Here is a 20,206-nt window from a genome sequence, read left to right as displayed (position 1 = left end):
GATGCGCAAAGGCCGCCGCAGGCACGGGCGCTCGGGCCCACCCCGGCCCAAGGGCAAATTTGGAGGCCTTGAACCCTCCGGCGTTGCCCGAAGCCCGACCCTGGTTCCGCCGGGCTCTTTCCCGGTGGAACCGGCCCGGCCCGAGCACCCTCCGGTACCCCCCGCTCCGGCCCCGGTGTCGGGGGTGCCGGACCCCCGTGTGCCGGGGGTTGAGCTCTGGGGGTGCTGCAGCTGCATCAACAGCCAATTGATAGATTTCAATTCACCGTCAATCACACCCGCTTCCATTTGAGGGGTCGGGGTGAGGCCAAGAGGGGTGGCCGTCTCCGTCCCCCCGTCCCCCACCCCAAGCAGCCGTTTTTGCACCGTTTTCCGCTTTTGAAACGGGGAGCCCCGGCCTGGGACGGTGCCCGAGGCCGCGTCCGTTCCAGCTGGGCACGGGGAGCCGCTCCCTGAGCTCCAGGTCCCGGTACTGGTACCGGAGGCGGCTCGGGGAGGGGCTGCGGCTGCCGAGAGCACGGAGGGGGTTCGGGGCTCCCCCGCTGCCCGATCCCGGGGACGCGGCGGGGTAACTCCGGTAGCAACGGGGACCCTGGGCCTATCGGGCTGCGGGGGCACACGGTGCGAAGAGGGACAGGATCCCCCCCGGCACTGCGAGGGGCGCGGGCAGAGCCGGTATCCGGTTATCTCTTTATTCGTTTCCACCGGGGCTGAACCTTCCGGTGCTCCCCGCGGTGACCGCCCCGACAAGGGGGTACCCCCGAGCTCGGGGCCCTTTGTTTGCCAACCGGTGCCGGGGACCGGGAGCGCAGGAAATTGCGTCTGCGAGGGCCGTGGATTGAAAGTCGCCCCGCGGCTGCCCCCGAACCTCTCCCGCAGCGCCGGGGCTCGGCCGCCCGCTCCCGGGGCCGGGGATGCGCAGCGGGGCCGGCGGAATAAGGACCCTTCGCTTCTCCGGTCCCACCCCCGGCCGCTTCCTCCGCAGCTCTCTCCTCCCCCTAAAACACCCCCCCCCCCCCTCCGCCTCTCCCCACCTCCCGGTATTGGTTTCCCCGCACACGAATCCCAGCGCAGCGCGGCGAGACCGGGCACGGGCGGCTTCTCCCCGCCGGCACCGGCACCGGCGCCCCATGGAAGGGCAGCGGCGGCGACCGGAGCGCCTGAAGTTGGCCCGGAGCGAGGTGCGGCGAGAGGCGGAGCTGGGGAGGGGGCTTCGAGGGGGGCTTTAACCGGGTGTCAAAGTTTTAAACTCCCTTTTACCCCCCTCGCCCCCTCTCGGGACGCTCCGACGGGGACCGGGCCCCCCCCCCCCCCCGGTGGTGGAGCGGGGAAGGGGGGTGCGCGCGTTTAATGCCACCCCCCCGGCGGGTGGGAGAGAGCCGGTTCCACCGCCGAGAGGTCCCGGGGGGCTCCGGCTATGGGGGTGAGCCCCGGGGAGGGGGGCCGAGAGGGGCGGGGAGGGGAAGGGGTCTGGGGGGGGGCTCCCCTCCCCGCCCCCCCGCCCAGCCTCGCCTCCTCTCTCCCTTTCCCTCTGTCTCCTTCTCTCCCTCCCGACGTTCGATCCCGCTGCGGCGCCCGCAGGGATGAGCGATGGAGGGGCCGAGCCCGGCGGGAGCCCCGTCCTGCGGGCCGAGCCCTCCGCTACCGGGCGGGCCCTGGAGAAGGCACCGACCCGGGCGGAGCTGGAGAGCGCCCTGCGCGGCGGCGGCGGCGGCTTCAAGGACATCCCGGGAACGTCGTCGGTCAGCCCCGGCTCCTCCAAGGAGCGCGCCCCGGACAGCGAGAGCCCGGCGGGAGGCGGCGAGGCGGATTACTGCCGCCGCATCCTGGTGCGAGGTACGGGCAGCGGCCCCGGGCCCCGCTAACCACACCGGGCACCCCCCTCCTGCGCTCGCCGCCGCCTCCCGGGGCCCCGCTCCCTGACAGCGGGATGGGGAACCCGGTCCCAGCCATCCCCGGCCCCGCTTCCAGCCCATCCGCGGCCGCTCCCCGGCGCTGGCCGGCTCCGAGCCCCGGCCTCCCGGCCCCGCCGCCACCGCGGCTGCCGCCGGCTCCGCTGCGTGCCGAGGGCCCGGTCCGCAGCCGGCTCCGCCGAGCGGCTCCGGGGCCGAGCGGGGATCGGGGCACGGGGCCGGGGACCCCCGGGGGGACGCGCGGGCAGCGGGAGAGGGGTGCGAGCGCTCGGCTCCGCTTTTAAACCGTTGTCGCAGGAGAAAAGCGTCATGGAGCGGCGGCGAGAGAGGGGCTATACACATCTATACGTTGGTGGCATTTCCCCCTCTATAACACCATTCGCCAGCCCGGGGATGAGGGACCCAACGGGCCCCGTACGCCGGGACCCGGGGCCGGTGCATTCCGCCCGCGACCACCCTCCACCGGCCCGGGGCTCGCTGGGTTTGTGGGGACCCCCCGAAGCCGAGGGTCCGCGGCGGGTGCCGAGCGCTCCCCGGCTCGGGGCTGCAGCGCGGCTCCGTCCGGCGATGCTCGGCGGTCCGGTCCCCCCCTCTTCCGCCGCCGTTTCCCAGCTGGGGCCCGGGGAAGCTCCGCGGCCGCTCGGTGACCAGCGCCGAGGCCGCCCGGCCTTTGCTCCGGCGCCGAGCCCCGCGCTCGGGCAGGGACCTGAGCCGCGGCTCGGGCTCGGCCGTATCCGTTCTCCGTGCCCGGGGCCGGCGGGGCCTGAGCCGGGTCCGTTTTCGGCTCGGCTCGGGCATCCCGGCGTTGCAAACAGCACCGCCGCTCACCGAAGCCTCTCTCCCGGCTGTCGCGATAGGCTCCTGTCGCCGACAGCGCGGTTGTTGCAGCCCGATGCCTCCCTGCGCACCTCGGCGGGGGTGCGGGTGGCTCTGGGGAGCGCTCCCCGGGGTGTCTCGGGATGTCCCCAGGGTATCCCCGGGGTCCCGGTTGTCGCCGAGGCCCAGCCGGCTGCCGCATCCCCGCCGGGGTCAGGCTGGGGTCAGGCCTCTCCTCCTCCAGCCCCGTCCCCACCGGGGCCGCCCCGACGGGCCCGGCCCGGGGGGTCCCTCCCGGAGCCCGGCGCACGGTGCCCGCAGCTCCCGGCCCCGGGGACCGGCGGCTCTCACCATCTTACTGCAGCCGCCACGGCGCCGACAAAATGGTGGCGGGCAAGGAACGGCGCCGGGGAACGGGCACGGGGCCGGGAGCGAGCGGGGGGATGCGGCGGGGACGCCCGGTCTGGGGGGGACAGGGACCGACGGGGCCCACGGGGTCCCGCTCTCGGGAACGGGTCGGTGCCGGGCACCGGCTGATGCCGGGGATGCGTCTCCAGGTTCATGTTCTGCGAGGTGGCTTTATTATTGCTGTTGATTTTATATATATATCTACAAGATGTAGAGCGCATACATTATATATCCTACATTATATACTATGTATTAGATATTATATATTATATATTACAAACACGCTTTCCGAGCCAGGGCTGATCCCGAGCCATCTCCAGCCCATTCCCGGCGCTCACCCGCCATGGCTTTGGTTGGTACCGGGGCTCTCGGAGCAGCCTCCGCCTTCGCCAGGGCCCAGCTGAAGGAAGCTGCGGGATCCTTCAGGCCCTGGCATCACTGAGGGGGTCCCCGGCGCTCCCCCAGGCTCGGTACGGGACCGTACCGAGGATCGGCCGGTGCGGGAAGGAGCCTTCAGCCTCCGCCGTGGGGCGGCCATGGCCGCCCGGCCATCCCCGTCTCGTCGAGGCGGCAGGGCCGCTGCACAGGGGTACGGCCGGAGGGTGCGGATCGCACCGGCTCGGTCTTTAAAGGGGATTAACGGGACTTGGACCGGCCGAAGGAGCCGCTTCAGTCCCATTGCAGCGCCAGGGGCGGCTGGAAAAGGGGGTTCAGATCCCGGGGTGCCCCCCCTGCATCTCCCGGCGCTGAGCCCGAGGGCTCACGGTGCTTTTTGGGGTGCTGGGGTGGGGGGGTCCTGTGCTCCCTCCCCGCTGTTCCTGCGGGGACGGGGCTGTGCTGCACGTGTTGATGTGCAGGATGAGTCCCTCCGGGCCTGCTGCAGTGCAGGCTCTGAAATCGCTGCTCCCCAGCCCTGGGGGGGGGGGGGGCTGTACCCCAAAACTGGGCCCTGCCCATCCTGCCTTGTGTTCAGCTGCTGTGATGGAGGAGAGACGGATCCCCGTGGCACCAGGCCGCTTTTGGGGGGTCATTCCCAAACCTTGTCCTGGGTGCCACTGGGTGCAGCCTGATCCCCAAGATCTGAGTGTGTCCCTAAGGCCCCACTTAAGGGCTGTTGGAAACCCCTGGGTGGGAATTGTGGGTCTGGGGTCCACTGGGATCCAGTAGGATCCCGGATGGGGGGAAGGCTCTCAAGATGGGGTGCCTCAGGGAGGGCGGTGTTGTGGCCTTGCTGGCATGAGGGGATGGCTCTGAGCCCCCCAGATCTACATGGATGGGCAGCAGGGAAGGTCTGTGCCATGCAGTAGGGCTGTGGCGAGGGGCTTTTGTCTCTCCTATGCCAGGCTGGCACCACAGGCTGTGTCCCCATCCCTTCCCATCCATTCCCATCCCTTCCCCTCCCTTTCCCCCCACTTTCCCCTCCCTCCGAGCTGTGTCCAGCTGCTGGGAAGGGTGGAAAGAACAATAAATAATACCCACAATAATGCCCACATCACGAAGGGGCCGAATCCTGCAGCTGCAACAGGAGCGTCTCCATCAGCCCCGGCTGCTGCTGCGCTGGGGACCACGGCGTGGCCATGGATGTGGTCCAGGCATCATCTTTGTGAGCGCTCTTCCCTTGCAAAATGGTTCCCTGATGCCACCAGGGATCTCCCAACCGAAGATATCTCCAATGCACCAAGGAGCCCTTTCCTTTCCGACAGCTCCGCGCTCAGCCCTGGGCTTTGGGGGTGCGGATCGAAGCCTGAGGGTACCGTGATGTAGGGTGGGATCTGGCTCTGGGATTGGGGTCCCTATCCCATGTCTGTGCTTGCTCCCTGCTCCCACCGTCCCCGCGCTGTCCCCACCATCCCCACACCACCTCCATCCCAGGCTGCTCCTCACTATTGTCCCCCTTCGTGCCCCAGCAATTCCATAATCCCTTCATGGCGGAGTCAGCCCAAAGGAGAGAAAGCAACTTCCCTCCACCCAGGGCTGCCGGGGAGCTTGGCTGCCTCTGGGATTGGGAGCCAGCAGCCCTGGAAGCAGGGCACGGAGCCCACAGTGGCTTCTGTGGCTGGAAAGCCACTGGGAAGAAATGGGGAGCTCTGCAGCATCCCAAATCCAGGCTCCGCTCCGGCATCGGAGCTGCTTGAGGAAAGCTGGCACAAAGGATGAGGAGGATGAGGGCTTTGGGGGTGCTGGAAACGCGGCGGGCAATACCCAAGGCTCATTTTAATCCCTGGTGCCACAGCCCAGCCCGTCAGGACACATCCCGGCCTGTGGAGCCGGGACAGGATTCCCAGCGCCTTGGGGCTCCAGGGCTTTTCCTGGGAATGCTCATCCTTTGTCAGAGCTCCCTTTGGGAGGTCCATGAGCAGCATCCCATGGTGTGGGCTGATGTGGGAGCTAAACCCTCCAGTGTCCCTGTCCCCTCACTGAACCGGGGCTGCTCTTGAAGGAATTATCCCTTCAGCGGGAATGATTCTGGAAAGAAGGGAATGGTGACAGAGATTTTTCTCAGTATTCCCAGCAAAGGGCAGAAATAGGAATGAAAATATATTTTTCATTAAAATAAAGCTCTAATTCCAACCGTTCCTTCGTATTTACCATTTTCTTTGCTTTCTGGCTCTCAGGGATGGTTATTCCTGGGATTAGACATTTTCTTTCCCTAAAAACCTTTCTGGTTCCTATTTATCCCCTTAAAACCCCCAAATTATTCCCACTTTTTACCTTTCCCTGGAGGTTATAAACTCACAGCCTTTGGGGCCAGGGGGGATCCTGAATTATGGAATGTCACCTCATTCAGCTCCAGTTGGAGGGATTTTGGGAGTCACTCTTGCAGCGAGCTCAGCACCCAGCAAACACCGTTTTGGACCATTCCCCCAGTCCCTTTCCTCCCCATCCCAGCAGTTTTCCTGCTGGGAGACATTTTCCTGATCCTTTTCCCTGCTTCCCTCGCAGATGCCAAAGGGACGATCCGGGAGATCGTGCTTCCCAAGGGCCTGGACCTGGACCGGCCCAAGCGGACGCGGACGTCCTTCACTGCGGAGCAGCTCTACCGCCTGGAGCTGGAATTCCAGCGCTGCCAGTACGTGGTGGGCCGGGAGCGCACGGAGCTGGCGCGGCAGCTCAACCTCTCCGAGACCCAGGTAAGGGTCGCGGTGGGACCAGCCCCATGGGCTCCGTGTGTGGTGGTCACCGGCGTGGGGAGGGAAGGAAGGAGCCGAAACGGGGCTGGGGTGGGTTGAGCATCCCACATCCATGTGGATGGATGGGGCTCGGTGCTTGCTTTGGAGTGTGGTCCGGTGGGAAGCGTGCGTGGTGCTGCGCGGTTTTCCATCCATCCCTTTCTCTCGAGGTGGAGTTTAGGGCTTAGGGGGGGCTCAGGGCAGCCCTCAGTGGGGGACCCTGCACAGCTTCCCAAGGGAAGCATCCCCTGGCTCCACTGGGAGCCTCTGGGAGCCTTGGAGGGGGCAGGAGGGTTTCCACAGGGATCTGAGGTCCTTATGGAGCACCCACAGAGCGGGGTGGGTGAGCGCGGTTGGACGTGGGATGGGTGCCGTCGGGATTGGGTGTTTGGTTGTGTACGAGCGGGATGGATCTCACCTGGATCCTGCAGCCCTGTCGCTCCCCTGTCCCTGTGGCTTTGCTCTCCTGCTCCCAGATGGATGATCCATCCATGGGTATGCCATGGGGACTATCCCTGTGGAGCCTGAGCTTGGGGGGGCACCGCTTCCCCATCCCAGCATTCCCGGCTCTGCGGCGAGGGATTTTCCTGGTTCTGCTCCAGCGATGTTTGGCCGGTGTGGAGGGAGCTTGGGAGAGGTTGGAATGTTGATGTCTGTAATAGAGGCTGCGGAGCAAACCAAGTGGGAATGATGGAATAGCCCAGCCAGCCCAGTCTGCCCCTCCTTGGCCACTGAGGCTCCTTAGGAGGCAGCTTCATGGATCCATGGATTCAGATAGGAAGCAAACCCAGTATTCCCACACCTACCCTTGGCCTGTGCCAAGGAGCTGGTTTTGGGGAGCCCCTGTTACTCTGCGGTGCTTTGGCACTCACCGTGCGTGTTCCTGCGATGGGGAGCATGGAACAGAATTCCTCTTGGATCTGTTGGGAGCGGAGTGGATGGGTTTTGGTCAGGAGCAGGTTTTACTTGGTGGGAGAGATGCAAGGAGGTGCTGGGATAAGGAATAAAGCACCGTGGTGAGCTGGATGCTGGATGCGGGTCCCCCTCCCTGGTGTCCCAGCCGAAGCCCTGGTCCCAGTGTCACCTCCATGGAACCGGAATGGCCTCGTTAATCCCTCTCCATAGGGACTAACGTCCACTTATTTCCTGCTTACTCCCTGCCTTCATCGCTCAGTGAGCAAATTCACACCCATGGGCCACGTCTGTCTCCTCTCCTCTTCCCTCCTCCTTCTGCATCCTCTGGTTTCACATCTCTCTCCTTCACCTCCCTCTTATTTAATCCCTTCCCTGCTCTTCACAGCTTCTCGTTCCCTGCAGCGAATTCCCAGTTGTGCCTTCCCGGATCCCTGTCGCTTCCCAGCCACCACCATGCCTGGGATCAGTTTCTCCCTCTCGCTAATGGGTGCAGGTCCCCTTGGACCACAGTTTCAGGCTCTTTGCACACTCAGGTATCCCCTTGGGCCTTCACCATCCATGGGGTTCCTTGGTCGTTGCTGGGTGACCACAGGGCTTTACAGGCTGTGACACTCCGTGCAGCAGGATGTCCAATGTGGATGTGGCCTGGAGATGGGATAATCACCACCAGCCACTCCTGTCCCACCAGGTTGCTCCTCGTTCATCACTTCTGATGGACATTTATAACCATTTTGGGTGCTTTTGGGGGTTTTCCTCCCGGTATTATCCAGGAGCAGCTCCCAGGACATATGGGACCTGCCCCATCTCGTATTTGGTGGATTCCCAACCAACAGCATCATGGCTCTTTCCTGGTTATTTGCCTTGTGCTCGTGGTTGGGGTGGTGGGATGGATCCTTCCCACCCCCTCAATGGGTTATACCATGGTTTCCAGATTAGGAACCTTCCCCTGCCAGCTCCTCCTGACTTTGCTCTTTGTCGGGATCCTGGATGCGATGGGAGCTCACCACATTCCACCATGGATGGAGAGGAAAGGGGGCACAGAGGGGCTGCTGCAGAGGGGTTTTGGTGCCTGTGGGTGTTCAGGGGAGGGAGGATGATTCATCTCTGCTCCTGTGTGAGAGCAGGGTGATGAGATAGGAACAGACACGGTGCCATCGCGGCTGGAGAGCTGCAGCCCAGCATCCCTGTGAGCAGGTCTCAACCCAACCGGAGCAAGAACCACCTAAAGAGCCCCTTTGAGCCCCTTGTGTTACCTTCCTGGCATCAGATCCTGCTTTCGGGCAGGCTCGGAGGCAGGAGGCGATTGCCTCGTGTGCTGACAGAGACACGGGGTTGGGGTTTGGGATGTGAGGTATGGGACACAGGCCACGGGACACAGGCCATGGGGGAGTTTTGGAGTCACTCAGGTGAGGATGAGGAGGGTGCTTCCATCCGCCCCGGCTCTTTCCAGCCCTGGAAATTCGCCTCCTGCCTCCAGGGATCCCTGTGCCTCTTCTGCATCACTGGAAGCTGCTCCAGACCCAGCCCAAACCCATTGAGCTATGGATGTGGTTAGTGGTAAATGAATTCAAGTAGCCTGTGGAATGTGCTTTCATTAACTTGCCAAGTTAATGAAGGCTAGATTATCTCGCCCAGGAGATAGATGCATCCTGGGTGAGCTCTGGATCAGCACAATCCATCCTCAATCCCGTGCTCCCAGGATTGGCTTTCTCTGGGCAATGCATCCCAATGAGAGTGACGTTCCCCTTGTCAGTGCCACGGAAGGTGGAAGGAGAGGAGCTGGAGGCAGAAGGACCACGGAGGGAGGATGATTCCCCCCAATCCCCCGGCAGGACGGGAGGCCAGATGGGCTGGATGAGGGGATTCGCTCCCTGGGGCAGGAGTTCAGCGCCAGGCTCAGGTTCAAGTGACCTTGTGTCCGTGCCAGCTCTTCCTGCCCTCATTCCTGCGAGGACAAAGACCTGACACAGCAAACAAGGGCTCCTTTGGAGGTCTGGGTACCCAAGAGCTTGGCTGCACCCAGCTCGGAGCCTTGCCCCTCTGCCAGGAGGTGGTTCCCCCATTCCCAAAGGCAGGAGCTTGGGATATAAGGGTGTCCTCAACCAAGGAGCGCCGCTGCCAGCTCTTGGATCCAGGCACCTCCTGGAACTTCCTGGTGAGCGCTGGGGCTCCTGTGCAGCATTTGTAGAGGGGTGGTGGGATACGGAGTGGAGCGAGGTCTGAGCATCCTGCTTCTTTGTAAGGGCAAGAGCAAAGCAAGAGCTTTGTTATGAGAGCTTTAAGGCCCCTTTTAACACAACCATCCCATGATTCTCGCTTGCCTGGCTGCTGGAAATCCCATGGGACACTCCCGGCGTTCCCTCACTGCGATGGGCTCCGTCACAGCAGGTCTCCCAGACCGCCACAGAGACAGACTCTTGGGCCATCCTTGGCAGAGGCTCCTATGGCTCCATCACTGCTGGTGTCCCATAGCCCCGAGCATCCTGTACTCGCAGCACGGAGCTCGCAGGTCTGTGATCCCCCAATGCACGTGTGAGGCAGAGGAGGGCTGGGAAGCTCTATTTATAGCCCAGCAATTAAGATGATGCTATTAAAGATTAATCACACCTTGAGCTGTTATCAACCAGCAGTCCTGCAGCAGAGCAGGGCAGCGATGGTTGCACCAACCCCGGTTGTCCTCTCATGGGGAGAGCAGCAGGAAAGGAGGAGGTAAGAATCACAGAGCCTGGTGGTGGGAGATGTGGGCTGGGGCTCCCCAAGGCACAAGAGGCAGGTAGGACCCTAATGCCGCTCTGCTTGTTCCTGATTCTTGGAATCTCTGCAGTCCTCAGGGAAAGCTGAATTCCCAGAGCTTTGTTGGAAGCGCCTTTGCTAGACCATGCAGAAAGAGGGGGTGTCCTGAGGAGGATTCCATCCCTCCATCCTTCCCTCTGTCCCTCCATCCCTCCATCCCTCCTGGAATTAGATGAGCTTTAAGGTCCTTTCCAACCCAAGCCATTCTATGAACACTTCAGCTCTAAATGTTGTGGGAGGCCTGGGTTTCCCCAGGACCAATCCCAGTTTTTCTCAGCACACTCCAATTGGATATAACTTAAGAGGAATTCTTTCCTAAAGTGACAGTTTTGACGGGAATTGGGTTTGGTGACGGCTCTCCAATGCTGGGGCAGGATCCCCAAACCCGGTGCTCTGCCTTCCCACCCTCTTGCTGGGTGCTGGCCATTGGGTGGGATGCCCAGTGATGGATTCCATGTCCCATCCATCCCAGGCAGCACTTCTCGCCTATCAGCCTTTGCTGGTGCTTCCATGGAGACCAGAGCTGTCTCTACCCCATTCCGTGTGCTGGAGGATGCTCCCTTGGGGACGCCTTGCTCCAGGGCCACCAGGCTGGATGGTGGAGAACACTTCACCCCCACCAATCCCTCCCTGTCTTTGCCCTCTCCTTCCTCTCATTTCCATCTGCAAAGAGCATCCGGGAGATTCTCCTGCTGTGGAACAAATATCCTTAATTCCGGAGCAAAAGCAGGATGAGAGCACGCTTCCGGCTGGAGTTTGGGATCAAGGGTTTGGGCTACCGGTGCGTCGGGGTCAGCTCCCACCTTGGGCATCGCCAGCACATGGGTTGGAGCTCGTTGTGGCTGGAAGCACGGCCCCAGCCATGCTTGTCCTGGGCTATGGCAGAGGGTTTGGGGTGTGTGGTGCAGATGGGGTGGCCCCTGGTGCTGTTGGGGTGCAGAGGGGCTGGGGGAGATGCTGAGGGCTGGTTCCATCCCTGTTCCTGCTGTGATGGGAAGAGGCAGCCGGGTCCTGCAGCGTTATGAAACCTGTGTGTGAGGCAGCTTTGGGCACTGAGCCGATGGCTTATGCAATGCTGGGGCCTGAGCCTCCGCGAGCCCATGGACCCATTCGGGATGGAGGGAGGAGGAAGGGTATCCAGGGTGCCATGGGGAGATGCTGGTGCATCAGCTTGGTCCCACCTTCCCCCGTGCCGCGGCGGGCATCAGCTGATGGCGGCGGGAGCTAATCCCGGTGAGGAAAATGGCCTCGGCTGGCAGATGGGAATAGTCCCGGATGGACGGCGTTCCGGCGTGGGACGCGTGACGTGATGGCGCCGGGGTCAGCGCCGGGGCAGGGCTGCCAAGGAGTAAACACCATGGAAAAGCCATAACATATTCCCTAGGGCTTCCCATGCGGATGCTGGCATCCGGGATGATGCTTGTGGGTGTCCCAGGGGAGAGTGAGGACCATCCCATGCTGGTTGGTGTTGGTGTCAGGATCCAGGCTGATGCTCATGGGTGTCCCGGGTTGGATGAGGATCGTTCCATGCCGTTTGGCTGCCGAGCGCTAGGATGCTGAGGGATTTTGGGAGGTGCTGGTGTGAGCAGGGTGCAATGAGCTGGTGTGACCAGGGTGGTCAGGGATGGGGGCTTTGGCTTCCCGCTGGCAAACCGTGATCCCTCAGGAGCGATATCCCGCTGCCGCTCAGCCGCAGACTGGTAAAACACATCGGTTTGGAGCCACATAATGCGAGCTGAAGAGAGGGGAGGGTGATGGTGACGGACCTTTCCATCCCTGGAGTATCCAGGGAGCTCAGCCTGCCCGTGCGGGGTCTCCTTTGGGATTAGCTACTTGGGAATGACTCGTTCTGCGGCTGGGAGCTGTTGGATGCAGGGCAGCAATAGGGCAGCAGCCCGGCTCCGGAGAAGGGGCTCAGGAGCTCCCCGGTTGGCACCTCCTGGTGCTCGGTGCCGGTGCCCGGCTCCCCGGGCCCCCAGCCCCGCTCCGTGCCGGAGCTCCCGCTGGGCCATGGCTGCGAGCCACCGGCTCCGTGCCGGCAGCCGGGAGCCGCCGGGACGCCGCTGCCCCGGTTCCTTCCCCTGCCCGGGGCCGTGCCAGGACCCGCGGGGAGACGTGACCCGGTGCAGATGCTGCAGGGATGGGGGGGTTTGTGGCACGCGTGTGCGGGCGGCTCCGTGTGCGCGCACAGCGCGCAGCGGCTGGGATGCGGGAAGCGGCTGAGCCCGCGGTGCAGGATGGTGCTGAGCGCTCCAGGGACGGGTTCTGTCCGTGTGCCCGTCCCGCTGCCTCGCAAGCCCAGGCGGGCAAGCGCTGCCTCTGCCGAGCGCCCCGAGGAGCCCAGATGCTCGCTGACATTTCCCGTCGCATCCCCGGCCGCATTCCTGCCTTCCCCCCCCCCGCCCAGCGCCGGGCAGCCATGGCAGAGACCGGGCCGCAGCAAGGAGGGTCCCGAGGGCTCCTGAGGATGGCTCCTTCCTGCAGGGAGGCTGAGGGGAGGTCACTGGAAGGCCGGCAGCTCCGTCAGGGCATGGCAGGGACTCCGTGTCTGTGTGCGTGCGTTTAAAGTACAACCAAACGGTGGAAAAGAGCGTTAGGAAACCAAGGATAGAAACGGGAATCAAACTAACGGAGTAGAAAAGAATAGGAAATAGACTTGAAGCCAGAACTGAATAGAATGAATAAAATGAAAGGATGGAATAGAATTAATAGAAAGGACTAGAAAAACATAATAGGATAGAATGAAAAGGAAAAGGAAAGAAAAGGAATGGAAAGAAAAGGAATGGAAAGAAAAGGAAAGAAAAAAGAAAAGAAAAGGAAAGGAAAAAATAAAAGGAAAGAAAAGGAATGGAAAGAAAAGAAAAAGGAAAGAAGAGAAAAAATAAAAGGAAAGAAAAATAAAAGAAAAGGAAAGAGGTAAAAAGGAAAGGGAAAAGGAAAAAGAAAGGGAAGGAAAGAGAAGGAAAGGGAAGGAAAAGAGAGTGGGATTAATAAAATAAAATAAAAGTTACATAATAAACACAATAAAATACAATGAAATCGAGTAAATAAAATGTCCCCAGGGCATAAATACAGATGAGCACGCAGGTCAGACCGAGAGGATGCTGCGGCGGCCCGGCCGGGGGGATGCGGGATCTCTGTCCCGGCTCTGCCAGGGCTCTTGCCGCTCGCAGGCTCGTGTTTTCCGAGCGGCCGCTGGCCCTGGGGACGCTCGGGCTGCGGGAGGAGCTGTTGGGAACGCAGGGAATTGCTGCGCTGCTGTCCCGGGGCCCATCGGTGCATCCCCTCCTCGCTTTCCTCGCTCAGTGTTAGGGCAGCGCCGGCTTTGGGGCTGCGCTTGGGGGAGCAGGGGGGGAACGGGCCGGGGGGGGAGCTTTGGGGGGAAGAAGAGAAAAGACCAGCATTTATATAATGATAAATACATATTATAGATGTATTTTAGATATATACATAATATATATGTACCTTATATAGATATAGTCAAGCTTTACATCCCTGCTCCGGAGCTGCGGCATCGGGCTGGGACCAGCTCCCCTGGCCGCTTTGGGATGTGTTCGCTGTGAATTCTCTTTCCCTCGCTCCCTGTAACTGGGAATGTGATGGGAGGCACGTAGCAAAGGATGAACTTCAGCCCCAGCTCCTGGAGGGGCTGAGCCCCCTCCTCTGCTGCTGGTGACAGAAGGACTCGTGAGGAGGAGAGGAGAGGGTGATGGGGTGGGAAGCTCCGTGGTGCCGCAGGAAACCAGCAGAGTTTCACAGCATACGCAAGGAAGCACAGATTGAGATGACCAAGCAGCAGGTTCCAACCTTCCAATGGCTTTCCCAACCACTGTGCGGCTGAGGCTTCATTCTCTTGATCATTGCTAGATGGACACCATGTCCGGCCTCTCCATCAGCAAGGAGAGGATTGACCTTGCCCCAAGCAGTAGGTATCTTCAGCTTCAGATGTGGTGAAAAGAACGGGTGGAAACACAATCTTGTACGTGGGACCTGCCGCTATGGAGGGTCGGGGAGGTGCTGGTGGTGTTTTATTATATGCTGAGGGCTGTCGTGATGAGTCCTGAAGGCTTTGGGTGACTCTGCCTGTCTGGGACAGTCCTGTTAGGGCAGTGTTATCTCCTTCATGTTGTGCTGGTACTGCAGGTCCTGTTCTATAGCGCCTAAAGGTCCTAGGGGAGGTGGGGACCAACTATAGAATTGTCACAGAGCCGCAGGATGGTTTGGGTTGAAGGGACCTTAAAGCTCCTCCAGCTCCAACCCCTGCCACGGGCAGGGACCCCTTCCACTGGAGCAGCTTGCTCCAAGCCCCTGTGTCCAACCTGGCCTTGAGCACTGCCAGGGATGGGGCAGCCACAGCTTCTCTGGGCACCCTGTGCCAGCGCCTCAGCACCCTCACAGGGAAGAGCTTCTGCCGAAGAGCTCAGCTCAGTCTCCCCTTGGGCAGGTTCAAGCCATTCCCCTTGGCCTGGCCCTACCTGCTCTTATAAAAAGTCAAAGTCCCCCATGCTCAGTACCCAGACACCGAAGTGCTGCTGTCCTTGAGCAATGCCTTCACCTGCAGGGTTGGGCAGAATAGGGATGAGCGTCCAGCTTGGTTGGTGTCGGAGTTAGGAATTCCATGTCTGTGTCCCAGCTGGGCACCTTTGGACCTTGTTTTGTGCCTATGACATGGAATCAGAGAACCCCACACTGGTTTGGGTTGGAAAAGACCTTCAGATCACCCAGTTCCAACCCCTTGCTACATACACGGACACCTCCCACTAGACTTATACCTACAATGTGCTATCTCTGCCCACCCTTATGAGGAGTCCCCTGCTCTTATCAGTCTCCTGCTGCAGAGCCCAAAGCAGCATCTCCAGATCCAGAAACAGGAGGGGATTCACGCTGAGATGCCTCCCACCACTCACTCGCCTCATGGAAAGGGTGACATTAGATGTGGTCACAGGAACGGGTCAGGCACCCGGTGCCAGGACTCCTCCATGCTTTATGAACCTGCAGCTCGTGCTCACCCTCGTACCTCCAGCATCAGGCTGCTCCTTGCTTGCTGCATCTCCTGGGGCTGTCACAGTCATCTCTATCCTCTCACCCTCTGTCCCCGGGGAGCTCCCTCCTTGCTGGTGAACGCATGACCTCCCATGTCCTGCTCCTCCGTCGCATCCAGATGCATCTTGTTGTCTCTTTGTCTGCATCCAGCCTTGACCTGATGGGTCTGACACGTGTGGTCCCACAGCCTCAAGCAGGGGATTTGCAGCCACCAGGAGCTGTGGGTTCTTCCTGGGACTCTTATAGAGCAGGGGGAGGCTTCTCCCCCTGAGTGATCCACCCGGGAATTGGCCTTTCCCTCCCTTCCCAGGGAACGGATGTTCTCGTTCCCACTTTCTCCTTCACCCCCAGCGTGCCAGGGAGCTGGAAGTGCCCGGTTTCATCCCACAGCCCTTCAGTTATCAACCAGATGCTAACTGAGGAACAAAGCATTGCCCACAGGGCTGCGCTACCTCCTCCATAGACGCTGAGATGTGGTACCCGCCACCATGGTCCTCCCTGCCCTTCCTCCGGGCTGGAACGGGGAGGGCATCACTGCACATCCCAGTTCACCCGGTGACCGGGATGAGGAGGAGAGGGAGGACGTGGAGCCGGTGCCACGGAAGCTGGCTTTGGCAAGGGCTCGCTACGGATGAGTTTCATCACTTGAGCAGAAAGCGAGCAGAGAACCCGTGGTTGGAGGGGAAAGTGTCCGAGGGGAGACGTGGAGGATGCTGCCGGAAGAAGGAGCAGGGCTGGGAGGGGGGGGAATTACTCATGGATTTGTCCAGGGCTGCGCCTGGCTGAGCCTATTTCCATCTCCACCGAGAGGAGCTTGAGCGTAATGGGGGATGAAAAGGACATGGGCCTACTAATTACTGACGAGCTGAGGATGAACTTCAGCCGTGCAGGCAGCTGCGACCCTGCCCTCTGATGCGGCACCACAAAGCTCACGGCAGTCTATGAGGCACGAGGAAGCCGGGTTTAGAGCAGCACGCTCGGGCTGGGTCGTGGTGTGCAGGGGTGATGGGTGCAGAGGGGAAGCACAGGGGTGAGATGAGGAGGAGCAGGAGGAGCCCGATGGGTGCTCTTCTCCTATGGGCCGTATTGATAACCCATTGCTGGCAGGGGCTTGGAACTGGGGGAGCTTTGGGGTCCCTTCCGACACAAATCGCTCTGGGATTCCATGATTCTGCCCTTTGGCCTCCTCTCGTGTTAGAAGCTGTGATTCAGAGCACTCTGCAAGGCAGGGGCTGTGCGTGCCTCAGTTTCCCTTTGCACTGAACCAGGGTTTAGTGCTAGGTCCATGGCTGGACTCAACCATCTTAAAGGTCTTTTTCCAAGCTAAATGCTTCTGGAGACCCCTGGGCAGCCTCGGTGGGTCCCTGAGACCCATCAGCATCTCAGGGTACTTGGAGGGGATGCACTCAGACACCAGGGGCAGGGGGAACGAAGCTGGTGGGGGTTTCCCAGCCCTGGAATTGGGCTGAAGGAAGCAGGGTTGGGCTGGATTAGGTTGGGTTGGATTGGGTTGGGTTGGGTTAGGTTGGGTTGGGCATGTGGCCATGGGGTGCCGGAGCACCTTGGTTTGGGGCTCAGGGATGGAGATGGTCCTCATCCGGAAGCATGGGCTCCAACACATCCCTCAATATCCACCCACAGCGAGGTGAGGCTGGGACAGGGAAACACTGGGGGATGCTGAGCTTGCTCCATGGGTCATGGTATTGGCTCTTGGAAGGGTGGTGCTGGTGCCACCTCCGCTGTGCACGGCATCGGCAGCTCCTGGGCACCTCATGGCCATCCTCAAGGATATAATGGTGCTGATGGGGGGGGGGTTGAGCTCTTGCTCTTCCAGAGCTGGCTTTGGGGATGCTCTGGGTGGAGGGCGCTGGGGCTCTGCCTTTCCCTATGGACCGATGTAGACCAGACACTCATAGAGATGCATGGGATTGGGGGGGGTCTGCAAGTCCTGTGCTTTGTGGCTCTGAGGTCCCTGGAATTCCACAGCCCTAGGAGGTCCCCACCAAAAATCTGCTGATTCTGTATTGGGTTTCCATGCCCTGGGACATGGGAATGTCCTCAGGAGCTTCCATGCGGGACTATGTGGATAAGGGGAAGTAGGACATGGGCTGGCAAACACCCATGGTCCCAGGAGGTTCTGGCTCATTCCAATGATCCTGGTGTCCCCCATCCCTGGAAGCATCTTCTGCTGCTCCTCCTGGAGCATCCCCATCCTCCTTTGGCTTCCTCCACACTCTTCCATCCCTGGCAAGGGGCCGGGGGCCTGGGACCTGCCCCCTCCCCATTAGCTCTGCACTGGGGGTCTGTGGTGCTGGGGATGCACAAGGGCTCTGTCACCGGTGACTTTCCTGCCCCATGGAGCTCCCGATGGATGAGTTCCAACCCTGCTGCTCCGGGGCAGAGCGAACCAAGCCTGTGCCACATCTGGGGTTACCCTGGGGTGTCCCTGCAGCATCCAACCCATCCCCACACGTGCCACCGCCTCCCGCCATCCGCCGGGCTCTAACCCGAGTCTCTCCCCATCCGTGTCCTCCCCTCACCTCCACCTCCGTCCGTCTGTCCCTCACGCTTCTCTCTGTCTGTCTCTGCCTCTCCTACCCCTCTGCTCTGCCAGGGAGGGACACAAGCGGGGGGCAGTTGCAGGGGAATGGGAGCCACGGGCTGGGGACCGGGTCCATGCCCCATCCGTGTGGGTCAGGGGGGGCCTATGGGCTCGTTGCTGCAGCCAGAGGCAGGTTGGGGATGTCCCCAGTTGGATTGGGGTGCAGAAGCGGGTCCGTGCCCTGCATCAGGCCAGCAGGAACCAGCCTGTCCCCTAACGCGTTCCCCTGCCCCCTAGCAATGTCAGGGGCCCTCTGCCCTGTGTCTTGACCTGGTGAGGGAAGGGTTTGCAGATGGGGACGCAGACTTGGGGTTGGTGATCACCACAGCAGAGAATCCAGCACATCCCATAGCTCAGCATCCCTGGAAGAGCCGGCACAGGGCAGCAGCTCAGCCCCAGGCTCCTGCCTCTGGGCTCCTACCCTGGGGTCCCATCCCCAGACTCCCATCCCCAGTGGTCCCATTCCAGGGCTCCCATCCCTGGGTTTCCATCCCCAGGGTCCCATCCCCAGGCTCCTGTCCCCAGGTTTCCATCCCTGGGCTCCTGTCCCCGAGTTCCCATCTTGAGGCTCCCATTGCCAGGTCCTATCCCTGGTCTTCCATCCCGAGGCTCCCATCTCCAAGCTCCCATCCCTGGGTTCCTGTGCCCGGAGCCCCATCCCCAAGCTCCCATTCCCAGGGTTCCATCCCCAACGTCCCATCCCTGGCATCCCCACACCCCCAGGGTCTGACCCCTGAGCTCCCATCCCTTGGGTCCTACCTTGTGCTCCCATCCCTGGGTTCCCGTCCCCAGCCTCCCGTCCTTGGTCTCCCATCCCAGTTTGCCCATTCCCTGTAGGCAGCAGTCCCCGCAGTCCCTGTACTGGGGGTGGATCTCGCCGGGCTGTTTGTTTTAACACGTCTTTCTCTCCTATCTCTCACTCTCTCCCGGTTCTCGCCTCTCTCCCGGCCCCCCCGCGCTCTCTTTCCATCCGTGCCTCTCTGTGTCCCCCCCCCAACCCCGTCCCCTCCCCAATCCCTCCCATCCCGTCCCCCGTCCCCCCCCCATCCGCAGGTGAAGGTCTGGTTCCAGAACCGCCGCACGAAGCAGAAGAAGGACCAGAGCCGGGACTCAGAGAAACGCTCCGCAACCACCTCCGAGTCCTTCGCTACCTGCAACATCCTGCGCCTGCTGGAGCAGGGCCGGCTCCTGCCCGTGCCGGCCCCCCCCAGCCTCCTCTCCCCCACCTCCCATCCCATCGCCAGTCCTACGGGCAACGGATCCGGGCTGGCCACGCCGGGAACCGCATCCCCGGGGCTCAGCGGCGGGAGCAGCCCCCCCGGCCCCGGAGCCTTCAGCCTGCAGCTCCCGTCTCTCGCCGCCTCCTCCTCCTCCTCCTCCTCCTCGCCCTCGCCCTCGCCCCGGCTGCCGGGCTCCGCTCTCTGCTTCGGGGCGCCGCTGCTGGGCGGCCTCCACGAGCTCCCCGGCGCTTACGGACTGGGCCCCTCCGCGTTCGAGCCTTACACGCGCCTGGAGAGGAAGGACAATTGCAGAGGCAGCGGCAAGCAGAGCCCTTAAAGCCGAGCGAGTGTCAAAGAGGGACCCCAGCCCCCCCCCCGCAGCCCCTCCCCTGCACCCCGCGTCCCGCACCGGGGGTGGTTTGGCAGCGGGGAGGGGGGGGAGCCGAGGATCACCCGTCCGGGTGTGAGTGTGCACACGTGTGTGTGCGTTCATACATGTGTGTGAGTGTGCACACGTGTGTGTGAGTTCATACCTGTGTGTGAGTGTGCACACGTGTGTGAGTGTGCATTCATGTGTGTGAGTGTGCACACGTGTGAGTGTGCGTTCATGGGTGTGAGTGTGCACACGTGTGTGTGAGTGTGCATTCATACATGTGAGTGTGCACACATGTGTGTGAGTTCATACATGTGTGTGAGTGTGCACACGTGTGTGTGTGCATTCATATATGCGAGTGTGCATACATGTATGTGGATGTGCATTCATATATGTGAGTGTGCACACATGTGAGTGTGCATTCATATATGTGAGTGTGCACACGTGTGAGTGTGCGTTCATGGGTGTGAGTGTGCACGTGTGTGTGAGTTCATACCTGTGTGTGAGTGTGCACACGTGTGTATGAGTTCATACATGTGTGTGTGTGCACACGTGTGAGTGTGCACACATGTATGTGAGTGTGCACGTGTGAGTTCATACATGTATGTGGGTGTGCACACGTGTGAGTGTGCATTCATGGGTGTGAGTGTGCACACGTGTGGGTGTGCATTCATGGGTGTGAGTGTGCGCACGTGTGAGTGTGCATTCATATATGTGAGTGTGCACAAGTGTGAGTTCATACATGTATGAGTGTGCACACATGTGTGTGAGTGTGCATTCATGTACATGAGCGTGCACATGTGTGAGTGTGCATTTATGTATGTGAGTGTGCATACACGTATGAGTGTGCACGCGTGAGTGTGTATACATGTATGTGACTGTGCACACATGTATGTGAGTGTGCATACATGTGTGAGTGTGCATGCATGTATGAGTGTGCACACATGTATGAG

General features: G+C 61.1%; 1 protein-coding gene across 1 annotated transcript; it reads left to right on the top strand.

The window, feature by feature from the left end:
* The first annotated feature begins 1,057 nt into the window (after positions 1–1,057).
* Positions 1,058–19,512, top strand: VAX2 (ventral anterior homeobox 2). The gene is made up of 4 exons (XM_065665331.1): positions 1,058–1,181; positions 1,582–1,836; positions 6,081–6,268; positions 18,714–19,512. The coding sequence occupies exons 2-4, from the start codon at positions 1,584–1,586 to the stop codon at positions 19,215–19,217; spliced, it is 945 nt and encodes a 314-aa protein (XP_065521403.1). The 5' UTR covers positions 1,058–1,181; positions 1,582–1,583; the 3' UTR covers positions 19,218–19,512.
* Positions 19,513–20,206: the final 694 nt, after the last annotated feature.

The sequence above is a fragment of the Lathamus discolor genome, chromosome 1 (assembly GCF_037157495.1).
Source record: "Lathamus discolor isolate bLatDis1 chromosome 1, bLatDis1.hap1, whole genome shotgun sequence".
Classification (NCBI taxonomy): Eukaryota; Metazoa; Chordata; class Aves; order Psittaciformes; family Psittacidae; genus Lathamus; species Lathamus discolor.
The sequence above is the reverse complement of the archived record's forward strand: the minus strand, read 5'-3'. Positions and strand labels throughout refer to the sequence as shown.

What these genes read in the sequence shown, in the direction of transcription:
- VAX2 (XM_065665331.1), top strand. Translation starts at nt 1,584, where the DNA reads ATGAGCGATGGAGGGGCCGAGCCCGGCGGGAGCCCCGTCCTGCGGGCC. An exon ending in CCGCCGCATCCTGGTGCGAG is followed by an intron (nt 1,837 to 6,080) that starts GTACGGGCAGCG and finishes CTTCCCTCGCAG; the next exon opens with ATGCCAAAGGGACGATCCGG. An exon ending in TCAACCTCTCCGAGACCCAG is followed by an intron (nt 6,269 to 18,713) that starts GTAAGGGTCGCG and finishes CCCCATCCGCAG; the next exon opens with GTGAAGGTCTGGTTCCAGAA.